Consider the following 21,185-nt stretch of genomic DNA (forward strand, 5'->3'; position numbering starts at 1 on the left):
GGTCACTGTCACAGTAGCTCAGTGCTGTTGATAGTGTATACACCTGCTTATACAGACCCTTTCTGGTGCCTACAGTGTTATTAATGCCCAACACCTGAGTACTCCTCTCCAGTCACAGGGACGTGCTGCTGCAGCAGGAGGGCCTCAGCACCCTTTGGGCTTTCAGGCTGAGACCCCGCAGCTGCCTTAGAGCTGCCCCTCCTGTTTCCTCCTGGTGTCAGTGCCTTCTGGCAAGGGGGGCGGTGTCTCAGGACGTGTGTCTGTCTGCAGGTGGACGCAGACATTGCTCTGAGGTACCAGAAGGTGATGGCTGAGTGGAAGGCCTGCGAGGTCATAGTGAAGCAGCGGGAGAAGGAGTCGCACTCAGCCACGCTGGCCAAGTTCTCATCGGGCAGCAGCATTGACAGCCACGTCCAGCGGCTCATCCACAGGGACTCCACCATCAGCAACGATGTAGGTACTGCCTGCCCACTCACCCTCTGGGGTGGGCAGTGCTCAGCGTTTGCAGAGGTGGAGGTCAGAACAGCTCCTGAATCCTGGGCAGAGACTGGAGCTGTGGTGTGCCCACGTTAGAGTGAGGAGCAGGTCTGAATTTTGGATAGTCTAGAGCTGTTGCTAAGCAGGACGTGCCTAAGGGGCTCTAAGGTTCACCTAGGAGGGCAGATCTCCTCTCAGCAGAGGAGCAGCTCTGCAGATCTCCTCCTTGTAGCTCCTTTAGTCGGAGCCAGCACGGAGCAAACGACGGCTGCTGTTGAGGTGCGTGTCTGGTTTTGCAGGTGTTCATTTCTGTGGATGAAACGGACCCAGTGGAGCAGGAGCCCAGGGGGCAGGAGGAGCCCACGCTGACGGCGCCGCCCGCGGCCGCCGAGTTCGACTCGCCCGACTCGGGGCTGCCCTCGTCCCGCAACTACTCGGTGGCCTCGGGCGCCCTGTCCAGCATCGACGACGGCCAGGGCGGCTCCTTCGAGGACGGGCCCGAGGAGGAGGGCAGCGCCGAGGGGGCCCGGGCGGGGCACAGGGCCCGGCCGGGGCTGCTGCAGCCGCAGGACTCCGTCCCAGAGGAGCAGCCGGGCTCCCAGCTCGGCTCCCAGCACTACCTGCTGGACGTCGCCTCGGTCTGTGCCGCATCCTACACAGTAGGTCACGGTGAAGCACCTTCATCTCTCTGCACAGCATTGCTCTTGAGCAAACAATGGTACTTTTCTGATGGGATTTACTGAGAGAGAGTCCCAAACTAGAACTACACCGGGTGGGATGAGAACTGAGGATTTTTCCATCCAAATCTTTTCATCTGGATTTTGAGCTAGAGTGGAAATATTTGGGTGTTTTTTTAAGTAGGAGGACAAGACAATCAGTGTGGTACATCTGTAGCAGTTAGAACTTTCCAGTGCCTGGGGGTGTGGACAATGTACTGCTTGTAAGATTCTAATGTTATTTAAATCAAGCTAAAACCTCCATCTGAACCACAGCCTAAATCTAGATTCAAGATGCCACCACCTCTGTTACTCTTGCTGTCACCCAGCAGCATAGTTTTTGCTTCTCTCTGCTGAAGTTATTTAGCTGGAAATAGCCATTTGGAAATAAGACAGGTTTGGCACATTTCCCAGTGAAAACAAATGTGTTTTACCTGGCATTTTTGACAGTAATTGAGTATTTCGATGTCCTCATCTGCTCAGAGTATAATTGTACTGTTTCTGGTTTGGTGATTCTCAGAGCAAATTTGCACAGAGTCCTGGGAATACTGTAAACTTGGCAGATCTAACTAAAACTTCTCTGTTCTAGATAGAGTTATTGGACACTGTTGCCTTAAATTTGCACAGAATTGATAAAGATGTCCAGAGATGTGACCGGAATTATTGGTATTTTACTGCTGAGAACCTGGAGAAGCTCCGAAATGTCATGTGCAGGTAATGAGCTTGTAAACACAACTTCTGTCACAATCCATAAGCTAATCTATAAACTGTAATAATATGCAAATAACAGTCAATAAGAATTCTCACTAATGACTTTAAAACGACTTGCCAGAAGGATGTCAGGTTAGAGTATGGGTCCAAGTTTGGAATGCAGGTTTGAGAAGATTTCTCAAGTGACAGACCCTACTTTAGAGAACTGTTGTCTGAATGTACTCCGAGGTCTGTGTTTCTCCTGATCAAGATGATACCTCCATGCTCAGAGGGCTACTTTATCCAGGCAGCAAAGAGTAAAGGGCTGTGAATACTCTGGGAAGAGTCAGAAGGTTCTGAGACTCACACCTGCAGCAGCTGTTTAGGATTTGATCTCACATATGGAACCAGCCTTCAATACAAGGATTTCTTCTTTCCACAGCTATGTCTGGGAGCACCTAGAAGTTGGTTATGTCCAAGGCATGTGTGACCTCCTGGCTCCTTTGATGGTTATTCTTGACAATGGTAGGAAGGGTTTTCCTTTGGGACATGCTGGTATCCTTAGTGAGGCCTTTCCTTAGAAATGCTGTTTCAGAAGGAGTTGTCTGCATTAGCCAGGGCTGGGTCACCAGCAAAATCAAACCTACAACTCCTGATTTGTGTTTTCTCCACCCGTGGCTGTTGAAATGGCCAACATTAGTGTCTCGGGGCTGCCCTGTCACTCACTGACTTCCAGATTAAATTTTACCAAAGTTAGTAAAATTACTGTGTTCTGGGAATTGCTGATGCTGAAAAGTCAACTGCAGGCTGGAATCTTTGAAACATAACTAGTAAAAATGGTCCAGAGTCAGGAACCAACCTCTCTTTCATCTAAATCCTGAGATTCAGAGAACAGCAAAGGGGAAGACCCTGTTTTTCCCAAGCCCTGCAGTTCTGTTGTTTTGGTTCAAGAAGTGCCACAATTGCCAGCACTGAGTGTCTGCCTTGTCCCTGCAGATCAGCTGGCCTACAGCTGCTTCAGCCACTTGATGAAGAGGATGAGCCAGAACTTCCCCAATGGAGGTGCTATGGACACACACTTTGCCAACATGCGGTCCCTCATCCAGGTGAGTCTGGTCTGAGGGCATCTGAAGGAAACAAGGCTGTGCCAGAGGCTCAGCACTCACCTGATGCCACAGTGAAGGGCAAGAGCTCCAAGGAGTGGGGCTCAGGTGTGACCTCAGAGCTGGGGAGGAGGAGTTGTGAGTGCATTTGTGGAGTTACAGCCCGAGAGCAGGGGTGGAGGTGGAGATGGACATTTGCCACTTGTTGGAAATCAGCAGGATCTTCACCTTGTTCCTTGGCCCTTTAAAGTCATGGCGAAGATGAGCTGTGACTCCTCAGCTCAGCACTGAGCCAGGGCCCCCAGTCCCAGCACTGGCACACACAGCAAAGGGCTGTTCCTGTGCTCAGCAGCTGCTCTGGCCATGGGATGAGGAGCACCTCTGACCTTGGCTGCTTTCAGACCACATCCTGACAGCTGATGTTTTCCATTCTAGATTCTGGACTCAGAGCTTTTTGAATTGATGCACCAGAATGGAGATTACACTCATTTTTACTTCTGCTATCGCTGGTTCCTGCTTGACTTTAAAAGAGGTAATAATGTTCTGTGCCTGTCGTTTAGGGTTGTGTAGAACTGTAGCAGCTCTGTGTTCTGGTGTGAGTGTCTGTCAGGATGGTGAGGGGCAGCTGGGATCACTGGAGAGTTTGTAGCCAGGAAAGGTAATGCAGCTCTGAGATGAAACAGCACTAGAACAAACTGGAACAAGTCCAGGTTTAGAAAGGGGAGTTGCAAATTCCTGATGATGTGATTGAAGCCAAGTTCCTGCCCAGTTCAAATGCCTGTTTGCTCAAAAAGGTGATCCCACTTGTCTGTGAGCTTTGATACCTCCTGTCTCATCCTTGTGGTGACAAGGAGCAGCTCAGCAATAGCTCAGGAGCTGCTGTGCTTGGGGTGACGGGCCTTGTCTGGTGTGGGAGCAGCCCTGGTCCCAGGATCCTTGCACAAGCACACTCCACAGAGTGTTGGGGCTGACAGGCCCACTGCAAAGCCAGGCACACCTGGGCACACCTGCAGCCTGTCACGGAGCCCTGCAGAGCAGCCAGGCCTCCTGTGCTGCTCCCACATGGTCCCCGTGGTTCGGGTTCCTTCCTGGGCTGGGCTCTGCACCACCCTCCACGCTAATTGTGGTAATTGTTCTTTAGGCCAGCTCTGTGCCCTACGTGCACAAGGGACAGGAGCTGGCTGAAGGAGAGAGGGGGAGAGGGAAAGGAGGAGTCTCCAGGGGCTGTTCATGTCTGGGTGAGGCCTGTAGACATTGGTGAGAGAGGAGGGACATGGTCAGTTGAATAATCAGATGCTCTTGTAATGTTTATTCCCATTCAGAATTGTTGTACGAGGATGTATTTACAGTGTGGGAAGTTATTTGGGCAGCAAAGCACATCTCTTCAGAACATTTTGTCCTTTTCATTGCCTTAGCACTTGTGGAAGTTTATCGAGAGATTATCCGTGATAACAACATGGACTTCACTGATATTATCAAGTTTTTTAATGGTAAGAGCCGTTTTGATAAATAGTAATGAGACTTTGCTCCTTCTCCCTTCCCGAGACTGTCTGGTGCAGTTCTTGTTGTGACAAACCCATGATCATTTTAAGCTCTGAGTCTCAATGCCAGGTCCTGCAGCACAAGGGATTAATCCACTTCTTCTGTCTTTAATTCTCCTCTAAAACCAACCCTCTGGAATGTTCTGGGATTGCTGCTTGTTACAGTAATTAATTATTGCTAATGCTACATGCATATCAGTGCCAGGGCAGGAAGGTGGTGCTGGGAGTTAAGATGTTTGTCTGTGTTTCTTAGAAATGGCCGAGCACCACGATGCTGCAGAGATCCTGAGGATAGCCAGAAACCTTGTCTACAAAGTGCAGACACTGATTGAGAACAAGTGACCACCGACAGGCTGTGCCTGGGGACGCGCTGTGAGCCACTGGATGGAGCATTCCTTGCACTGTAACTCCAAATGGTGTTTTAATTGCATCTTCCATGTAACGTAATAAATAGTGAGGACATAGTAACAGACTTTTAAAACCCAAACTTTCCCTTCACCAGATGAGGTTGGTGTTTGATAGTCCTTGTTACACTGACTTTGTATTTCTAGACAAAATCTTTTTGCATTCTCTATTTCCCTCTCTAGAAGACATCTGCCTACATCTTTGCGATGTTGAAAGGGGGGATTTGACAAACTGCAACATTTCTGTTTTGACTTACTGCACCTGTAAAGCTTGGATGCACCTTGTGTGCTCTGCCAGAAGCTGCTATGGAGGCAAGGCTGGGCCCACTGTTGCAAGCACTGGATGGGGTCCTTGAAGGAGCACGGTCCTGGCCTCACTGTCCTTGCCTTGAACATGGAAGAGAATGTGTCTGAGCTCCTGTTGCTAAAACATTTGGGTTTGTGTTTAGCAGTGATTAAAGCCGATAAGGTTTCTGGCTGGGAGAATGGCCTTAACCTAAATGCCACAGTTGATGGGAGCAGTGACGAGCTCATGAGCTAAAACACCAGTCTGGCCTTGGCTGACTGGCTCTCGCTGCTCATTCTTCATGGCCCACACAGACCTGCCTTTGTTCTGCTTTGCAAACTGACCCTGTGGCCGCTCCCAGCTGCCAGGCCCTGCCCTGTGCTGCTCAGGTGAGCGGGTTCAGCCCCCAGACAGGCCCCTGCTCCCTGGGCTGTGCAGGGCCCTGGATTCCCATGCTATGGAGAGCAGATGGCAGTGCCCAGCCTGCCCAGGTCCCTCCGTGCACACTCCTCCTCCTCCTCCCTGCCCTGCAGAGCTGTCAGGGCTCCTGCAGACACAGACCAGGCTCTGCTCCCGCCAGCCCCTGACAGGTGAAGGAGCTGGAATTCCTGGGGGCTCCGGGTTGCTGCTGCAGCCCCTGCAGGGTGTGGAGCCCTCTCTGTGCCCCAGCCCCTGCCCAGCCCTGTGTGTCTGTCCACTTGAAAACTGGAAAAGTATTTTTTAAAAGAATGAGGAGAGTGAGAAAAACCTCCAACTCCCAGAGCCCAGGGAGTGATGGATGTACAGATAATACTGCACTATTTTCCTTTGGTATGTTGGGAATGTTCTGTACAGCTGTTTCACACAAACCCAATCTGTGAACTTTGCTGTATTTGTTAGAACATTCTGTCTGATTGGATTTTATCAATGTTGTGTATTATTTATTTTTGTTGAGAGCAGACTATTCTCTTTATTGCTCAATTATTTATGTTTAAATGTAACTTATGAATAAATACTTATCATCAAGGCATCCCATGGAGCTCTTTGGGAGCGATTTCTCTTCCCCCGAGGTGATTCCAGCCACAGAACAGGGATGAGGTTGTCTGGGAGGATAGGGCAAGATGTAATTAATGTTTCTGTGATGAGCTGCACGGGCTGTAGTGCTCAAGGCAATAAATAGGTCACCATTAAGTAGACTCCTGAGGTCGCTTAAATTACTTTAAGGGCGGTTTTCATGTAGCCACTGGCTGAGCCTGAGCCAGCCCAGCCCAGGAACAGAAATAAGCTTATCACAAGTGTTAAAAAGTAAGAGTTTCATCCTGAAATTTTAGGCCTGATTTGCTGCAGCTGCATTGAATCCAGCTGAGCTGCTGGACTTCCAGGAGAGATCCGCCTCCATCACTCCCAGCCCTTGTTCAAACCCCTTAAGCTCCTCTGGCTATGTCCTCTGCAGCAGGGATGGTCCCTCCTCAGTCTCACCTGGCTGCTACTGGCAGTTTTTGCAGCAGTGTTCCAGGTTTTCAGGCTAAATAGGTCTGCCTGGAGATGAGTCCCTGGGGAGTCACAGATAATTTCCCCATTCCACCACAGAAAGGCCCAACAAAGGCCTCTGTGTGCTGGGGTGGGTGCAGCTCTCCTTCAGACGCTGCTTGTTCCAGCTGCTAATCAGGTATTTATCCCTATCAACAAGGATCAGGCCTTTATGAAGTGCGTCCAAGGACATGTTGGCCTAAATAAACTTCCAATGTCCTGGTGTCCTCTGTGTTCACCTGTCTACAAGGTGAGACTGGGGTGGGCAGGGCACATGAGCACCACAACTGGCTCTTGTCCCTCTGTCCTTCCCACACGTCCCCACCACGTCCTTTGCACAGCCTCAGTAATTTTTAATGCAGTTCTTCAGACCCTGGTGCTCCCCCCAGCCCCAGCCCTGCCCCAAGACCACCCTGGGGTTTGACTTGCCCAGTGCAGGATCCGCGTCGGTCACATCCAGCGCTGGAGACAAGGGAGGGGGAGGCCCTGGGGCTGCAGCTTCAGCACCTGCAGGAGAGAGAGAGTTCCAGGTGGGGCAGGTGCGGCCACACTGCTCAGCCCATCCCTGCTGGCCCAGCCCAGGGCACAGGAGGGACAGACACCCTGTGGGGCTGCCCAGGAGGGTCCAGCAGGAGGGTCCCGGGCATGAGGCTGCTCTGCTGGGCCTTGCTGGGGCTGCTGGGGCCCCTCTACCCTGCAGCAGGGCTGGCATGGGCTCCTCAGCAGGAGAAGGGCACAACACAGGGCACAGGACACGGCGCCACTGCCTGAGCTCACAGACTGCTGAAGCTGCAAAGGCTTTGCTTTCCCCTGCAGAGCACTGCTGGATCCTCGGGCAGCTCCGTGCCTGCTCTGGGTGAGCTCCAGCCCCGCGGATCCGGAGGGAGGGAAGGCTTTGCTCTTCAACTGGGAAGTCACAAACAAAGTGAGGGATCTGCATGCAAAGCACAGGGAAGCAAATGCAGAAACCTGTTTCCGATTTCAGTGCATGTTTATTTCAGTTTTATATTTATTTCAGGCAAGTGCTTATTACATGGATATCATTCATGTTGGATACCTAAATTCTGGAGCATGAAGAGCCAGTATTGTACAGCTGAATAGTAAAAATACAATATGTACAAAATTAGTTGCTTTTTCACATAGCAGATGTATCCAAACACATAAAAATCTTTACAGTCTAGTTTGTCAATATTCAGTATTTCAGTAAATTGGTAACACAGTGACACGTCCTCACTGTAAACACAGACTGCACCTGCCCAGGTGAGCGACACGGGGGCTCCTGTGAGGTGCAGGGAGGGACGGGGGCTCCGGGCCAGCGATGGCAGCGACTGGGCTCAGTCAGCAGCTCCAGTGACACATTCCTAACGCGGGGAGCACAGCGAAACAAAATAAATAAATAAATGCTTTAGGCAGGAGGGGGGTCCCCGCTCCCACCACGGCTCCTCACCCAGCGATGGCCAGGCTGGGGCCTGAGCAGAAGCCAATAAATGGTTGGGTGGGCGCAGTCAGTCCCTGACCTGGCTCTGCCAAGCCCCACACCCTCCTGGCTCAGGCTGTTAAGGCGTTTCCATAAGGCATCACACAGGGCTCTGCCGCAGCAGCACAGCCTGGGGAGGGCCTGCCTGCCTGCCTGCCTGCCAGGGACAGCCTCAGAGACAGGCTGGGACTCTGCGGCACTTCCCTGGTGCTGACTTCTGCTCCCTCACACTCAAATTCCTATTCACAGCACAAGGAATGGGTGAATCAATGGGCCTCATCCAGAGCCAGAGCAGAACCAGCCATGCCGTCCTGATGAGGAGCACCACGACATCCCACGGCCCATTCCCACCAAATCCCAGCAGAGAACAGCCCTGTCCCTGCCCTAACAGTGCAGGGACAGAGGCCATGGGGCCTTCCTTCACTGATCAGCAGCCTCAGGCAAGGAGTGAGCCAGCCTGGGAACAGCCAAACACAACCTCTGCCAAGCCTGCACCATCCAGTGCTGGGCTCGGGCTGGTATTTTTATAGTTCAAGTTTGGATTATCAAGTTCTGTATAACAGGGACAGAAAGAAGCCGTGACTGATTCTACCCACAGCCTATTTTCCTTAACACTAAATATCTGCTTCTAACAACTGATGTTTCACTCAGGGAGGAAATAACCTAAAGACAGTGTTATAATCCATTTTAATCTGTCCCAAATGATAACAAGGGACGGAAAACAGGCCATAAGTACAAGGGTTTTCCTCTCCTCACCCCCATAGCTTTTAGAATCAAAATAAGACTGGAATGAACAACTGCTCAGAAAAAAACACGCCAAGTCTCAGAGGAGCCTCACCTGTGAGTGCTCAGAGCTGCCCACCTCCACACCAGCTCCAGGAGCCCTCTGCAGCAGCCATGTATCTAACTAAGCTAATTAAGCAAGTGCCTAAATACCCAGACAGGCTGAGCCTAAGTCCTGCTCAGGTAAGCAGAGGTCACCTGGTTCATCTGGCCAAGGCTGCTCACCCCACAGACACAGTGGGGACACTGGATACCCATCCCAGAGAGCAAAGGGGCCAAACAAGCACTGACCACATCATCACAAGGGGCAGAAGGCACCTTCCCCCCAACCCCTGGCACACGGGAGGTCCCCAGAGCCCCTTGTACCCACCCAACCGGAACAGTTCTCACTTTTGTTCTTTAAATGCAAAAAACGCCCTCAGGATGCAAACCAGTCCAAAGAGACACAGGCTACATACAAAAACCAGACACAATAAGCCTTGCATTGCATGTCTACAGGAATCTACCAGGCGTGCACAGACAACCACACCGACACCGACACAGCAGCGACACCTCACCTCCACCTAAACCACCCAAAGGCATTTTTTTTGTTTCTTTTGTTACAGAAGGCCACTTTGAAATAAAACAAAGAAAAAAAAAGACAAGGAGCCCAACAGCAGCAGCAGCAGCCGGCTCAGTGGGATGATGAACACTCTGGACATGCTGTGGGCACCTCGAGAGCAGAGGCCTCTGCACAGGCCGTCCCCTCTGTCCAGCTCTGCTCAAGAAACCAAAACCCAGCCGTGCCAGTGGCCAGGGGCCCAGTGGTGACACTGGAGCCCTTCTGGCCTGGACACCCAACACTCGGCCCCAGCACGGACAGACAGATGGACATACACACACACACACATGCAGAAAAACCCCAACGGCAGCAGCTTGGCTCCAGCCCTTATTTCCCCATGTGAAATGTGGGTCCCCAGGGACACACGAGGGTCCCCAGCTGCCCCCAGGGACACACGACCCGCTGCCTCTCAGATCCCACGCAAACAACTGCAGAGAACACGGGAAATCAGATCACTTCCCTTCCTAAGATAAACTACACAGATCTGGCAAATTTTTACTGGTGAGGCCAGGAATACATTCCTGTATCTAAAGTGTCAGCGTTAAGAGCTCTTTTGAGGATCATTTCAAAGCAGCAGTTTGGGCTCTGTGCCCTCTGCCTGCCCCTCCCTGGCGGGTGAGCTGGCACTGCCCAGCACGAGGTGCCCCGAGGCCATCCCGGGGCTCTGTGCCCACACAGTGCCCAGCTGCCAACACCCCTGGCCGTGCTGCCTGAGCTCCAAGCACAGCTCCAGCTCCTGAGCACCACTTGGCTGTTGGCAGCAGGACATGGAGCGTGTGGGCTGCAAGGGCACCTGCCCTTGGCAGAACCAGCTCCACTGACCAACAGGGCTCCGAGCCAGGTGTGACAGCACAGAAAACCCTCTCAAACTACTATGCAGAAACCCCATTTTCTATTGTTTCTGTGGCATGGTCACCAATAACTAATATTATTCAACAACAAAAAAGATTTCTTGTAAACTTCATATATTTATTGGTTTTTGGGGGGACAAATTAGATCTTATGAATCCCCAAGTGTACATATATATTTATATATAGCTTTCTCCATAGGGAAAACATATATCAAAGGAGGAGAGACATTCCTAAAGTGCCCCTTGTCATACAGTACCGAACGGGATTTCTAAGAGCATCAGTGTAAATCCAAAGTTTCTGAGCAGGAATAACAGAGGTGGAAAAGGAAGGGCTGTGGCTGCTTTCTTCCCACAGAAGAGAGAGAAGTTTGCTGACTTAAAAAACTAAAAGAAAAATCCCAAAGAATGTTTCTGGTAGCCCTGAAAAAGGCAGCTGAAAACAGGGGTACACGCAACATCTGGAGCAGCTCCTGGGCAGGCCAAGGGGGATGTTCCTAATGGGAGGCCAACACCCATGAAGGGGATCAGACAAACAGACTCCATGGCACAATTCCAAGGGGAAAGAAAAACTGGCCAAGACACAGGACTGGGCAAGGCAGGGGCACTCTTTGCTCTAAACCATAAGGGAGTAGAGGATGAGGTCAGCAGCACCCCTGTCCAGACAGCACAGGCCATTCAGTAACCCAGCAGCAAGCTCATCTCCCTGGGGCTCAGCCAACACTCCTGCACTGAGCACATTCTCAACCTGGCTCCTTCTCCTTCCATGAAGAGAATTTGTCCTTTTGTGAGTTGGAACAGTAAAAAAAAGGCAGAAGAACATGTCCTCCCCCTCCTGACACTGCTGCAGAGGGCAAAGCCACACTCCCTCCTGAGAAGGGAGTGACCCTGTTGCACATGCTCAGCGTTGAGGAGTTTCTGATGAGGAGAAACTGAGCCATACCCAGCCCTGTCTCTCAAATACTGGCACACAATGGCCTCCTTGGGAAAGCACCTGCAGGGACAGAGGACAACACAGTCCTGGCAATTCTGGGAATTCCCCAGTGTTAATGATGCACTGCAATGAGAACAAATGATCTGCTTAAATGGGTTCTATGAAAAGAAATCCTTCGAGGTTTGTCCATTCTGCAGGAGCTGTGCTGGCAAGCACAGCCAAGACTTTCCTGAACTTAAGAATGCATGAAAGAAAAATAAAACAAGTGGTAACTGGGGCTTTATGAACAGACTTCACAGAATTCCCAGTGACACCTGCTCAGAAGGCACAATCACCCCTGACCTCTGCAGTCACTTCTGCCTCCAGACCAGTTTTATCTGGGGATAGTATGGAACAGGCAGATGCTCTCAATTACATCCCTGACACTGCTCACACCAGTCCCCAACAGGCTGAAGTCCTGCTAGAGCCAACAGGTCTTTAGGGCAGAGTATGGACGCTGTTTTCCTGCAGGAGACCCCGGCCCCACACAGGACACAGCACTGTGAGGTGCTCAGCCACCCCCTCCTCCTCTCCCAAAGCTCCTGGGCAGGTGTGGGACCACCCTCCCATCCTGTCCTAGGAGAGGGGCTGCTGGCTACAGCAGCATTTCGCCTGCAATAAGGACTGTGGAATATTTGTTTTAAAAAGAGAGGAAGACAGAATGGAGATGATTCACAGCAGCAGCTGCACACACTGTGCAAGGACCAGAACATCCAGAGAGCAGCACAACACACCCTAAGCAGCCTCCCGGGCAGGCTGGCAGATACCAGCAGGGCCAAACATCATTCCTCCTCTCCTGGTCTCTGGGATTTGCCACTGACCTCAGACAGGTCTGCCCCAATCCCGGGAAGGGGGAATGGGAGGGTCCTGAGGGATGAGGGTTCTTTGGTGCACATCTCACGGTCAGACACGAGCTCACACTGATCTCCTGCAGCAAAGCCTTATCCTGCATAAGGAGAGACTGCTTCCTTGTCAAAGGGAGCAAAGCTGCTTGAACTGCCTGCGCTCTGGAAGGGAACCACATCCCCTTTTATCCCTTTCCAAACCCACCGGCTCCCACACCAAAGCGTGGTCAGGACAGAACAAATTAACAAACATTAAACCATGCAGCAAATCTACCTCATTTCTCTATGTCTTCTTGTCCCAGGTTCCATTCACCAGGCCACAGCAACGCCCTGCAAGCTGCCAGCACAAAGCGTGTGCCTCTGCCAAACAACAAACCCAAGAAACCTGGGGGGAGCTTGGACCGACAGGAGGGACCCTGACCAGGGCCATGCCATGCACAGAGATCTGCAAAACCAATTATTGCATCAACAAACCAAGCCAGACAAAATACAAATTCCTCCAAAAACAGGCAAACAAAGCATTGTCAACCATTAAAATAATAAAAACCTGTATTTTTTTTGACATAGCTATAAAATCATGTCATTTATAAAATGGCAACAAATCAAGTCTGGTTGTGTATTCTTTTTCCTTTTATTAGACAGGACAGAGAATTTCCTTAAAATGCCATAACAAGTCACAGTGATTTTAGATGGTTTTTGAAATGTAATATATTGATGGGAGATACCTTTAAAATGGTTTGACTCGTGGTTTGTTGTTGGGGGTTTTTTGTCACTGTACTCTGGTCCACCAAACCATCTATCTTATAGTTTCTTGTTTAGAGAGGACACTCTGGCTTCTTCCTCCAAAAATGAATTTTGTCTCATAATCCTGCAAAATAATCAACCTTACAAAAGGCCTTCAAATGTTATATTTATATATATATGTATATACATATATATATACACACACATACACACATATATATAAATATAGACTTCTATGATTTTTTTTTCCCATTCTACGCAATGTCTCAATAAAGAGATCAGCAATTTTTATTCTACAAAGAAGCAACACATAAGAGGGCGAAATTAAAGTCTTAAGAACATCATATCCATAGTTCACTCATTACACATAAAAGGAAAAAAAATCACCATGAACAACTGTCTTTGAAGTCTCTCGGTGGCGCGGCCCGAGCGCGGCGCGGCCCCGTCCCGGTGGCAGGCTGGGTGCGGGGACAGCCCGGGCACGGGGGCAGGCCGGGCACCGGGACTGCCTGGGCATCCATACAGCCCGGGCACAGGGGCATGCTGAGCACCAGGACAGCCCGGGCACCAGGGACAGCCCGGGCACCCGCACAGCCCGGCCCCGCTGCCCCGGGCATTCCGCGCCTCCTCCCGCGGGCCGGGCGTGGTTGGAATGTACGGAGTTTCCTTAGGAAAGGTTCCAACAAGACCTCGCCGTGGAGCGTCCCCTCTAGGCCAGCTTCAGCGTGCTCACCGGGAACGACGGCATGGTCACCATAGTCACGGGGTTTAGGACCGTCTGGCCCACCAGCTGCGGGTGATGCACGACCTGGGTTCCCATGGCCGGCTTGGCCATCACGGCCGGCTGGCCCAGGCCCGCCGTGCCGTTCACTTGCTGGTGCGAGATGGTGTGAGCGATGTGGCTCACCACGGGCTGGCTGACGGCCACGGGCTGGGGGTAGATGGGCAGCTGCGGGCCCAGGTGGGCCATGTGGTTGATGGTGGCCGGGTGCACAGTGATGTGGCCGATGGGCTGAGCAGCAGTGGTGAGTTGCACGGGGCTGGATGTGGAAGGTGCAATGTGAGCAATGTGCTTGGTCTGTGGCCCCTGAATGACGTGGTTGACAGTCTGGATGACCGAGGCGTGGGTGGTGGCCGTGTGGGCGATAACAGTCGATTGCACGGTCGAGGCCGCCACGATGTGAGTCTGTGCGGGGACGATGGCCTGCGGCGGGACCAGTGCCTGCGGCTGCAGGGAGGGCTGGGCGTGGGGCTTCTGCTGGATGGACACGTGCGGGGGCAGGACCGCGGGCAGGGGGGGAGCAGCACTGGGGGGGACGGCTTTCAGCAGCTCCGGGTGCTGGCGCTGGGTGAGTTTTGGTAACGAGTTCACTGGCCTGTCATCCTCCATATCTTCATCCATGTTGTCTTCACCCTCTGGAAAACAAGAAAGGACGAAACTCCCATAACAACGCACGCAGAGCATGAACTGGACCAACGAGCTTCCCTAGCAGGCAGCATCAGCAGAAAGGACGTGCAGGAGGTGTCCCTGAGCTACAGGCTGGTGGCACAATGGCACGATATGGTATGGCATGACACAGCCCACTCCTCACTGCCTGTGGGCCAAGGACCAGGCAAGTGTGAGAGCTCAAAAACCCAGCTAGAGCAGGGTGCTCCCAAAAGGCTGAGAGGTCTGTCTGGGCAGGCAAGGGGAGCACCATGAGCAGAGGCTGACAGAAAGCACCTGGCTGAGCTGTCTGGGCTGAAGTGGGCTCCTGGGAGGAGGAACAGGGTTTCCTTTCCTGGCCAGTTGTTCCAATGATTGGCATTATCCTTCTGCTCCCAGAGCAGGAAGGAAATTGCCATGAAGAAACATGGCAGCAAGTCTCTCATCTGGTTCTGGAAAATGGACTCTTGTCTAGTCCAAGAACTAAGGAAGCATAAAACAGGAACATACTCGTCCTGAGATCAGGAAGACAAGCCTGGCACCCTACACTGCCTGTTCTAGTGCCAGCCATGCAGCAAAGAATAAAAATCTCAGGAGACACAGAAGCAGCAGGAACACCTGGAAGCCACTTCCCCTTCCCAAGCTCTGGGAAGCAGCAGCTTGATGTGGTCACTTTCAGCAGAGGCCACTGCAGAGGGAACAGCTGGCACTTGTAAGGACAAAGCACTGGGACTCCCAACTTCCATCAGACTACACCTGGAGCTGCTCCTACCATCAGAGGTGATGAGCCTGAACAAATTCTGGTCTTCCCTTCCCAGAACCTGCCATATCATCTGCCTGGCATGCCAAGAGCAAATGCTGACTTGAAGGAACTGCTGTAAATGCTTTTGCACTGCTACAGCCTCCGTGTCTCTGGAAAGCTCTACATCCACAGACTGCCTACTCTTCCTGCTGCAGATCCCTGGCGTGGAGAGAAGCATGCATTCTCCTATCTCACACAAACTTCTCACTGGAACTGCATGTCAGATATCCATTGGGGTCATTTCATCTTCACTGTGAATCCTCCTCACGCAATGTGAAGGCTCATCAAGTTGTCCAAATGCTCTGGTGATCCTCCCTGTACCAAATCCTTCTTCTGTATGTCCTGAACACCCTCCCACATCCACACAAATACACCAGGATGCCCACTTCTAATGAACAGGGCTGCAGAAATGTGCAAGAAAAGAGCTAAGTTTGGAAAGCAGGGATTTATCTCCACAATCAGGTCAGATGAGCAAACCTGCACATTATATCTACCTGACACTCATACACAAGTTTCAGTTTACTTCACATGAGCAGCCGTGTGTTGTTAGCAACATCAATCATTACAAAAACTCCAAAACCTCTTACTTTATTCTGAATGCAAAGAAACCCTGACGCTGCTAAATGAAGATCCCCACCACTCCATGTAACTGTGTCAATGACATTCCAAGATAATTACGGAAAAAAGAGAACAATTGTGGGTACCTGATGCTGTCGAGGTAGATGCCTGGTCATCCTCTGGCTGAACTGTCTGTCGAATAATTCTGTCAATCTCCAAGACATCCATCCACTGGCTCAGCTCGTTCTTCAGTTCTGCCAGCCGCTGCTGCGTAGCGATCTTCTCCCTCGCCAGCCGCTCCATCTCGTGTTCGTATTCTTTTTCCTTCCTCTTTAAAGTCTGAAATCAAAGAAAAGAAAGAGAAATATAATGAGAACAAAGACAAGAATAACCTACACTAATCTGGTCACTCCCATGTCCACAGCTCATTATCTTATACTGCCACTTATGGTGGTGTAAAATGTGCTCAGGTATATTTACACCTGCCAAATGCGGGCAGAAAGGGAAGGACAAGAGCTGGCACATAAAGCATTGCTCTAGTTGAACATCTGCTCTCTGAGGGAAAACTGGTAAGGCCCCAAAACAGAAATGCTTAGAAGGAAAGAAAAAGCCTAAGTACTGATGAGCTTTTGAGCAAGAGCTCCTGACCTAGAGGAGATGGTGGATGGTAGAACCAACAAGCCCCTGCATCATAGGGAAATCCTGAGGTCAAACAGGAAGGAAAGGTGTTTGTTGTCCTCTCCTGCTAATGCCCCCTTGGTGCTGGGAATCACCACATCCATTGGTAATGTCAGGGGAGATGCTGCATCAGTCAGCACAATACAGAGAAATGTCCCACACTGCCCAGCACTACTGCTGGGAAATACAAACCACACTCCCCGGGGGGACCAACCATTCCAAGGCCTGTTCTATGAGTTTTTAAATCAGTGTAGCACTGCACAGTCAGAGACCTGATCCCTCAGCCCAGGGCCACACTTACTATATGCAGGAGACAAAATTAGGTGAAATCTGTAAAACCACATACAGACTCTCCATTTTCTGAAGTTAAGTTTCAACACTGGGAATTTAAATCCCACACACACTTCTGAAAATACCAGCCACACAGAGCCCACATGGATGCTTGTGTTCCCTCACTGCTGGCAAGCACTGAGCTCAAAAGAAAACCCCACACCTGGCAGAGGACCAGGCTCATGGTCTTCTTAACACATCTCCCTATTTCTCTCTCAGGTTCTCCAGGATGAGTACAACCAGAGCCTGACCTCATGCCTTTCAATCGTTCTGCTGGTGTTGTAGCTCACAGGTTTGCTGGGAAGGACCTTAAAGCCTGTTCAGCCAGCCTTTAATGCAGCCTAAGGTAACGCAGATTAGGGCAGCTCCTGCCAGCTACCTTTGTCCCAGTAACAGCAATAAAGGAAGTATTTTTAAAAGAGCCAAACAATGTGTGTTAGCAGGGCACAACCACTGCAGGTGTGTCAATGGAGACAGCTCCTCTCCCTCCAGAGCAGCTAAAAGCTCCTCGAAACAGAGGGTTTTCAGGCAAAGGGGGCAGTTCTTTCTCTCCTGCTGCTTTTCAAGCCAAACAGGCAGCAGAGAGACCAACACCATGTCCTGGGCAAGCCCAGCAGCCCACTGCAGGGAAGTAGCTGTGGGGACAGCCAGAAAGGAAGGATGGGGACTCCTGGAATCCTGGCTCTGCACCAGCTCCGACCTGTAGCCCAGAGATTCCCATGTGGCCGAGGCCCAAATCCACAGGCTAGTTTTAAAGTCTGTTTCCTGTCGAGTGCAGCCAAAGCATTTTGCCTGACCCAGAAAAGTCATGTGCTGTGTGTGCTCTGATTGCCTAGCAAAGGGGTGTGGGTGAGACAGGGAGTGATGGAGGGGAAGGTGATGAGGAAGGTGCACGCTCCCAGATCAGGTTTAAACACGCAAGACTTGCATGCAACTTGTCTGAATGTCTTCCCCTCAAAGGGGGGAAAGAGGCAAGGGAAGAAAGGCTGAGGCTAAACCTGCTGTGCAAACATGAGCCCAGTCCCTCTCTGCAGCATCTCCACGCAGGGCACGAGAGGACGGGAGAGGAGCAGGCAGAAATCCCCGCAGCCGCCTCGCGCCGCAGCGGGCACAGCACACGCATATTCAAACAGATCTGGCTTCGCTCCCTGCTGCCAGAGGAGACTCCCAGCACCGGGAAAGGCACTACTGCAAATGATGAGCAGGGCCGCTGGTAATTAGTTACAAACTTTTAATTACTGGGAAGGCAGGCAGGCAAACCCTTAGCAAGCACGAGGACAAGAGAGCCAGGGAGTTCACTGTGTCACTCTGCAGGCACTCCACAGGCATTGGGACATGGCACTGCTCCAAGCCCAGCCCTGTGGGCTCTGCCTCCCTCCGTGCCAGCTCCTGACTGGGTGCCAGCTCCCAGCAGCCCCGTGCTGGGCCTGCATCTCCTCCCAGGACTCCGGCACGGCCGGGTGCTCTCCAAGGAGAGCTGCTGGGGAGGCTGGAGCAGCACATGGGCAATATTGGAGAAACCCGCAATATTTCAAAAGCTATTCTAGGATGCAATTCACCAGAGCTCACTGGGTAAAGACACATCTCCAGGCTGAGCTTCTCTGGCCTCATAATGAACTGGGTGGGATTAACTGGAGCCCTCTTCCCTGTCCTCTGAGCTCCCCTCCCAGCACTGCCCACTCTCTGCAGGTACACACGGGTGCAGTCCCTCCCGGGCTCTGCAGGGAGTGTGCCCTGCACTGCGAGCTGAGCCGGGGAGCAAGAGCAGGAAGGAGCACCCGTGCAGGGACAGGGGCAGGGACCCCTGTGCCTCCATGGCTCTCCCTGCAGGCACACACAGCTCCTGGCACCCGCCTCCTGGCAGATTATTTTCTGCAAATCATCCTGCCCACACCAGGTGCCAGGATTTCCCGTCAGTCAACAGAAAGTCCACAGTGACAGCCAACCCTGAGTCATTGGGACTGCGGTCACTGACCTGCCCCGGCACATCAAAACCTTTAGAGACTCACACTGATCCCCTGGATGTTTTTCTAAAACAGGAGTTTCTGTCAGCACTATCACCATGGATCCCATGCAATACAAAACCAGACGCTTTAAAATAACATATAGCCACACAGACACTTTCCCCCAAACCCAAGCCTTTGCAATTTTCCAACAGAACAGGAATGTAATGGTAGCACTGAGAAGGGCAGAGGGGATCCTAAAACTACAAACAACACAGTAATTGAGAATTAAATTTGATAAAATAAATTCATACAAATGCCTAACCACCTTTCCTTTGAAATTTCAGTAAGGGAGAGGCCTGGGTCAGCTGCAGGGCAGGAGCTGCCACCTGACCCACCTCCACAGCCACTGGGAAGGACCATGGCAAGGGGTCACATCTGGGGCTGGCACTTGGGATGGCAGTTAAGGTGCCTGCCAAGATCCTGAAGGACACACACTTAACCTGGCTGATGAAATACTGATCCTGTTTCTCCACAGCAGAAAAATCACTGAAGTTACCTGCATTTCTGTTTTCCCACTTCCTCAGGGAGAGGCCAGGCTGGGCTGGTCCCAGGAAGGCCAGGCATGGCCCTCGAGCTCTGTTCTGTTTGCAGAGGGCAGCCCAAAGCTGGGGGTGGCTCTCACTGAGGCCACCCCATCCCAGACTGCTCTTTGCAAGCACCAGGCTCCAGCACAGACCCTCCTTCTTACGTCTGCACCTCCATCATTGCAGCATTTCTTTTTTTCCTGTTAAGCAATTGGGAATCCTGGTTGCCCAGGCAACTATTACACTGCAGTGTGAGGTACCTACAGAAGCTACGACTTTAGAACTCTTTTATTTTTCACACTTAAAAAAATTCCACATGATCATCACTGAAAAGAGTAGGCCCTGGCCATGCCAAGGGGGAAGCTGAGCTACCCCAGGAAGAAATAACGGATTTCCTCATACTCTTGTGAATCCATCTATGGCTTTTGATGCTTAGGAAGTTTTGCCAATCAGCAGCTGGCTCTGGTGAAAGCAGATGATGTTCCTCTCTGAACACTCAGTGCTGCTGAGCTGAAGCTGAGTAGGGCCTGCCCCTCCCCTGGCAGGCAGCCCTGCACGGGCACAGCAGGGGCTGCTCCGTGGGCAGGTGGAAGCTGAGACAAGGACACAAGGGCAGTGGGGAGTCCCTTCACCTTTTATTTAAACACCAGCAACCAAATTAAAATCCACATGTGGGTTTGCTTTGGCCCCCCCAGAGCATCTGATTCTCCTCCTGTACCTGTCAGCTCCTTGGCAGCCTTTATGCACCTGGATTACTGAAGCAAGACCAGCCGACTGCAGTGACAGCAAAGGCCTGACACAATTCCAGGAGAACTCTTCCCCACTCTGTGCCCACTATCCTGGCTGGTTTGCAGCCACTCTTTGGTCCTTGTGTGCATCTCCCTGTCATCATTTGGTAAACAAACCATACACCAACTCCTGCTCTCCTTGTATAGCAACAGTCATTTGTCACTGCAAAGAATTTTCCATTTTATAGCCGTCTGTAATTAAATTGCTCATTCTCCTGTCAAGACAGAAATAATGCCCCAACGCCTTCCCTGCACCTGCCTCAGGAATGCTGCTGGCCCTGTGGCTGGCATTGGAGAGGTTTAAAAGGCCTTATTACACAGCTCCCCTCATAAACATTTTATTAGCCGTTTAAAAACACACTTTCAGTTATGAGTTTTCCAAAGCATATTTCAGCTCTTTTCTTCTGTAACATTTGCTGATTGAAAATACCTCATCAATAAGCAATCAGGAGAGTGATTTGCAATTTTGAGCCAGATAATCTTTAACTCTCTGCTCTGGGGATCACAGCTGGTGCCAGAGAAAGGGACATGCTGAGCCAGGGGGGTCCTCAGTTACCACTGACCTGCAGGACCTCCAGCACAGACCAGACCAGTTGGTCAGGCTCTCCACTGCTGCACAGAGCTTTGATTCCTATATGTAATGGAAAAAACCCTACATCCTAAAGACCTTATTCTAGCTGGGACTGCCATGGTGCAGGAGATTCACAGCAGGAGCAAGAATCCACCAGCCTGACTCCAAAAATGTTCCAACCAGAACCAGAGAGATGTTGGGGAACAAGCTGTCCCCACACAGTCCCAAATGGAACCCAAACAGCCCCAGCTGCCAAAACTCCATTGGCCAAGGCACTCACCTGTAGGATCTGGGGATTTTCCATCACTCCTATCAACTCTGAGCATTCCTGATTGGAATGGTGCTCATTTGTCTATGTTGCTCAGCTGCCACAAGCAGCTTGTTCACGGCCCAGCACCGACACCGAGCGCTCGCCCCAAGCCCACCCGACCTGCTGCCCAGGAGCAGAGCCTGCGGGGCTGGCAAGGCGAGGAGCCAGCTCCCCGGCACCAGGCCAGCATCCCCAG

At 51.5% G+C, this 21,185-nt stretch overlaps 2 protein-coding genes across 9 annotated transcripts in view; one reads left to right on the top strand and one right to left on the bottom strand.

The window, feature by feature from the left end:
* The window catches only part of SGSM2 (small G protein signaling modulator 2), a 36,387-nt gene extending 30,161 nt beyond the window's left edge, over nt 1-6,226 (top strand). For 5 of the 8 annotated variants that reach the window (XM_059487136.1, XM_059487138.1, XM_059487140.1 and 2 more), the window contains 8 exons: nt 271-453; nt 777-1,136; nt 1,783-1,907; nt 2,326-2,408; nt 2,880-2,989; nt 3,422-3,518; nt 4,309-4,476; nt 4,781-6,226. In XM_059487136.1, the coding sequence (XP_059343119.1) occupies nt 271-453; nt 777-1,136; nt 1,783-1,907; nt 2,326-2,408; nt 2,880-2,989; nt 3,422-3,518; nt 4,309-4,476; nt 4,781-4,869 (1,215 nt within the window). In that variant the 3' untranslated portion in view covers nt 4,870-6,226. Of the gene's footprint in view, nt 1-270; nt 454-776; nt 1,137-1,782; nt 1,908-2,325; nt 2,409-2,879; nt 2,990-3,421; nt 3,519-4,308; nt 4,477-4,780 lie in introns of those variants that run through there. The other 3 variants (XM_059487139.1, XR_009419851.1, XR_009419850.1) reach the window with 3 other exon arrangements.
* Nucleotides 6,227-12,864: 6,638 nt separating this feature from the next.
* The window catches only part of MNT (MAX network transcriptional repressor), a 28,542-nt gene continuing 20,221 nt past the window's right edge, over nt 12,865-21,185 (bottom strand). The window contains exons 5-6 of the mRNA XM_059486909.1: nt 15,929-16,121; nt 12,865-14,412 (exon numbers count right to left, since the gene is read on the bottom strand). Coding sequence (XP_059342892.1) covers nt 13,706-14,412; nt 15,929-16,121 — 900 coding nt within the window. The 3' untranslated portion in view covers nt 12,865-13,705. The remainder of the gene's footprint in view (nt 14,413-15,928; nt 16,122-21,185) is intronic.

Source organism: Ammospiza nelsoni, chromosome 21, assembly GCF_027579445.1.
Source record: "Ammospiza nelsoni isolate bAmmNel1 chromosome 21, bAmmNel1.pri, whole genome shotgun sequence".
NCBI lineage: Eukaryota > Metazoa > Chordata > Aves > Passeriformes > Passerellidae > Ammospiza > Ammospiza nelsoni.